This window comes from Fulmarus glacialis, unplaced genomic scaffold (assembly GCF_000690835.1).
Source record: "Fulmarus glacialis isolate BGI_N327 unplaced genomic scaffold, ASM69083v1 scaffold7848, whole genome shotgun sequence".
Taxonomy (NCBI): Eukaryota; Metazoa; Chordata; class Aves; order Procellariiformes; family Procellariidae; genus Fulmarus; species Fulmarus glacialis.
Genome location: NW_009230076.1, coordinates 35,434 through 38,908, shown reverse-complemented (window position 1 = coordinate 38,908; position 3,475 = coordinate 35,434). Strand labels below are relative to the sequence as shown.

At 38.2% G+C, this 3,475-nt stretch overlaps 1 protein-coding gene across 1 annotated transcript in view; it reads left to right on the top strand.

Moving 5' to 3' along the window:
- Window positions 1-302: 302 nt before the first annotated feature.
- RNF13 (ring finger protein 13) overlaps window positions 303-3,475 on the top strand; it is a gene marked incomplete at its 5' end in the record, with an annotated part of 29,300 nt that continues 26,127 nt past the window's right edge. The window contains one exon of the mRNA XM_009584084.1: window positions 303-428. Coding sequence (XP_009582379.1) covers window positions 303-428 — 126 coding nt within the window. The remainder of the gene's footprint in view (window positions 429-3,475) is intronic.

Genomic DNA, 3,475 nt, shown 5'->3' with positions numbered 1-3,475 from the left:
TATGCAGTCCTCTTTATGCTGAGTTATACTGCGAAGTCTGAGTTACGAACTTCAGATGATGTAATTGGAAAAACTGTATTTTCCTTCTAACTTTCTAATTCTTTACAGACAAAGATTCTCATGAATCAAAATAAATAGTCAGGGATGTATCAGAAATCTTGCTATGATATAGGACTGAGTTGATAATAAGAATTTGTTTAGCTATTGTATGAAAACATACAGTTTTCTTCCCTTCTACTTGTCTGCCAACCCTTTTGTTAAGACAAAGAAATGAAGCTCCTGTTTCTCTTCCTGTTTTCTAGGGTTTCCTAATAAATTCAAAACCAGAGAATGCATGTGAGCCTATAGCCCCTCCTCCGCTGAAAGACAACTCGTCCAGTGCTTTTATTGTGTTAATTCGAAGGCTTGAGTGCAATTTTGATATCAAGGTAAGATTCTCTGCCCGCCCCCCACGTTTCAAGGTCTTACAGAATTTACTGGTGCTTCAGAAAAATACCTATGGGTAACAGCAGCATAGATACTGATGTGAAGGGAAGGGAGAATTTTATTGTCTACAGGCAGATACAGCAGTATTGTAATACGATTTAGTTTAAGATTACCTGTTTGTGAGCCAGCTTACGTGGCAAATAAGGATGATGGATGCTACAGTTTTATAATTGAAAATGTTCAGTAACAATGTCAGCTTTTCTTGCCGGTTAGACTCTTTGCTGCCAGGGATCACAGGGGAGATAAGGGAACGGAGATAACGTAAAAGCACCCAAAATCTGCAAGCCAGTTTCCTGATTTGGTTTTGGTTTTGATAGCTGGATTATCTTCTTGTGGCTCACACTGAGACCCCATGAGCAATGATAGTGTCACAGTTGGTTGATGGTGAGAGGAGACAGTGCACTGCCAGGTAGAAACAGGCAAAAAGTGGCAGGATGGGAGTGTTTTTAAATGGGTACAACAGCTAGATGTTATATTATGAAGTATTTATATTACAAAAATTTTCATCTGAAGCTGAAGTGGAGTATTCTCTGTGTTATTTCAAAAATACAAAATTAGGATTATTTGTGTTTGGCTAGAATATATGGTTTTCTTGAAAATGACCCCGATATATGGGGCAGCAAAGGATGTCTTAAGGAAAACAGGGCTCTTCAATTTGTTGTTGACTTTCATGAACTAAAAGGAGACCCAACTGTGTTTGCTGGTATGTGGTATGTTCAGTTGTGTGGTATTGTGGTTAAACGTGTAAATTCTACTCAGACTGTAAATTCCAGCTGTAGAGGCAGCCTCACTGCTCATGTAATCTACCTTCACATCAAACTCGGGAATGTCACATATTTTGTACCGTGAATTCTGTCACCGTGTGTGTATATGGCTTAGTGAGAAAAGGAGGGGCAAATGACCATCTGTCTTTTTCATGTCCTCTTTGCCTGTCTAATTCTGCCCCTAAATTGATGGGACAGTATTACTGCTGAAGGCACTGTTAAAGGAACATGTCAGAATTTTTCTAGTGGAATAAATTTTTAATCAGAAATAGAGCAAGTGCTGGTTCGCTGAAAACAACTTGTTTTGTTGAAGAAGTCGGCGTTATGACTGAGCCTTCAGCTTTTTTACTCTGGTGCTAAATCAGAAAAATCATCTCTCTCTTGCTGGTGACAGAATTCTGAGATTCTGAGCAGCTTTGGAAAGCTGCTTGGCTAAAGGCAAGAGTCAAGCAGGAGGAAGACGTGCAGAATTGCTTTTCCACGTAGCTATCAACTTAGTGAATGTGAACTCTTGTATTTTAATTTTACACATCTTGATTTGCCACACACAGTTAATGAGTGTTCCTTGCAGAAAACGGAAGATTTGTATGTCACCATTGCGGGATTTCCATGGTCAGTTCTTTAAGGATTAAGTCACACTAGCTCTGTCTGTAAGCATTTTTTGGTTATGTTTCATGTAATACCCATGGAAAAGTGGATTCCCACACATTTCTTTATTAGACAAATAACGAGGTAGAAAGTGGATCAGAAGTTCCAAGGCGAGCATGGGTATCTATGTTCTCACTGGCCAGTGAATTCACGTTTATATTATGTTGTAAATACTATTGCAAATTGCATTATATAATTTCATACATACTACAGCATTTTGCCCTGGAGTTTCTGCCAGGAAGTGGCATATGCACTGAGCTGTGAGTTATATTACATATCAGTTGCTGACAGGATGCAGATTTTAACAAAAACTGGAGTTTATTTGGAAGTCCCATCTCTCCTTCTGTTTTACTTTGAAAACTAAAAATACAGGTGCATAGCTGTTTCTTGATTGTATTGCGTATGAATCTTTACTAGGCCAGAAACCATCTCCTCTTCCCTTCCATCTCTCTCTTAGCATCTAGTGATTTCTTACAGGAAAAGTTATGTCACAGTAGGAGAAGGGTGAAGGCTGGAAGCAAGTGGAAGCAGAGTGCCTTTTGGAATGTGTCTTCTGACTTGCTATAACTGATTTTTACTGCTGTTTGTGTTGGTGACCAGTGTGGAAAGGGACTCGTCAAGAAAGGGTGGTGCTGTGCTTTCAACTCCTGCATAATTACGAAACTTCTTTCTCAAGCCTGCATTTAGGATCTGGTCATCAGTGACTCTGAAATGTGTTGTTGACATCATGTAGGAAGCATCACATACTTTCTGTCTACCTAAAAGGTTTGTTGGACAACATAAGCATCATGTAAAATTGTGCTATGTATGGAAAAACTTATTAGAATGGTTTGGGATTATATGTAATCTAAGTAAATGATACCCCGCTATATTAAAACTGCCTCTTTAGGCACAAAAGCCAGCAAATACATCATTAAACATTACATAATTTTATGTATGCACTATGGATATTTTCTGTAGTAATGTAATATTGGCCAAACTCCCAACCATGCATTTATGTTCACATCTAAAACTGATTTTTTTAAAAAAAAAAAAAAAAAAATTGGGATTTCTCAAGGTGTCTGCATTTTCCAGTAACATTGTTCTGCTGTTTGGAATGTAGTTGTTAGGAATATGGGGAGAGAATCTGAATTGATGGCACTCCGAGGCATATACTGTTGAGTAAAGAGTTGATTGTCATTTTCTTGTAGTGGAAAGTTACTATGCAGTAAGAAATCACTTTCTGAAGCTGTACCATCCTGCTTAGATATATCTTAAAAATGGGTTAATGCTTCAGTTTTGGTGCACAATTAATGTTTTTGTCTTTGGGGCCCTGGGTAGCGAGGATGAAGTGCAACTTCACAATATAATTGAACAGGCAATGCTACTGTTTTTTGCAGCTAGATGGTGTCATTAAGCCTGTGCTCATTCATGGTAGCTTGTGCAGAAGGTGCCCGGCTGTGATTGTGTTAATGTCACTCTTTACTTGAGTAACCCTGTGTCAACTGAATATCTTGTAGGCATATTTTTGTGTGGTTTTACACAAACACCATCATTTTATAATCCAATAATTAAACAAAGGGCCTATGTTATAAGTG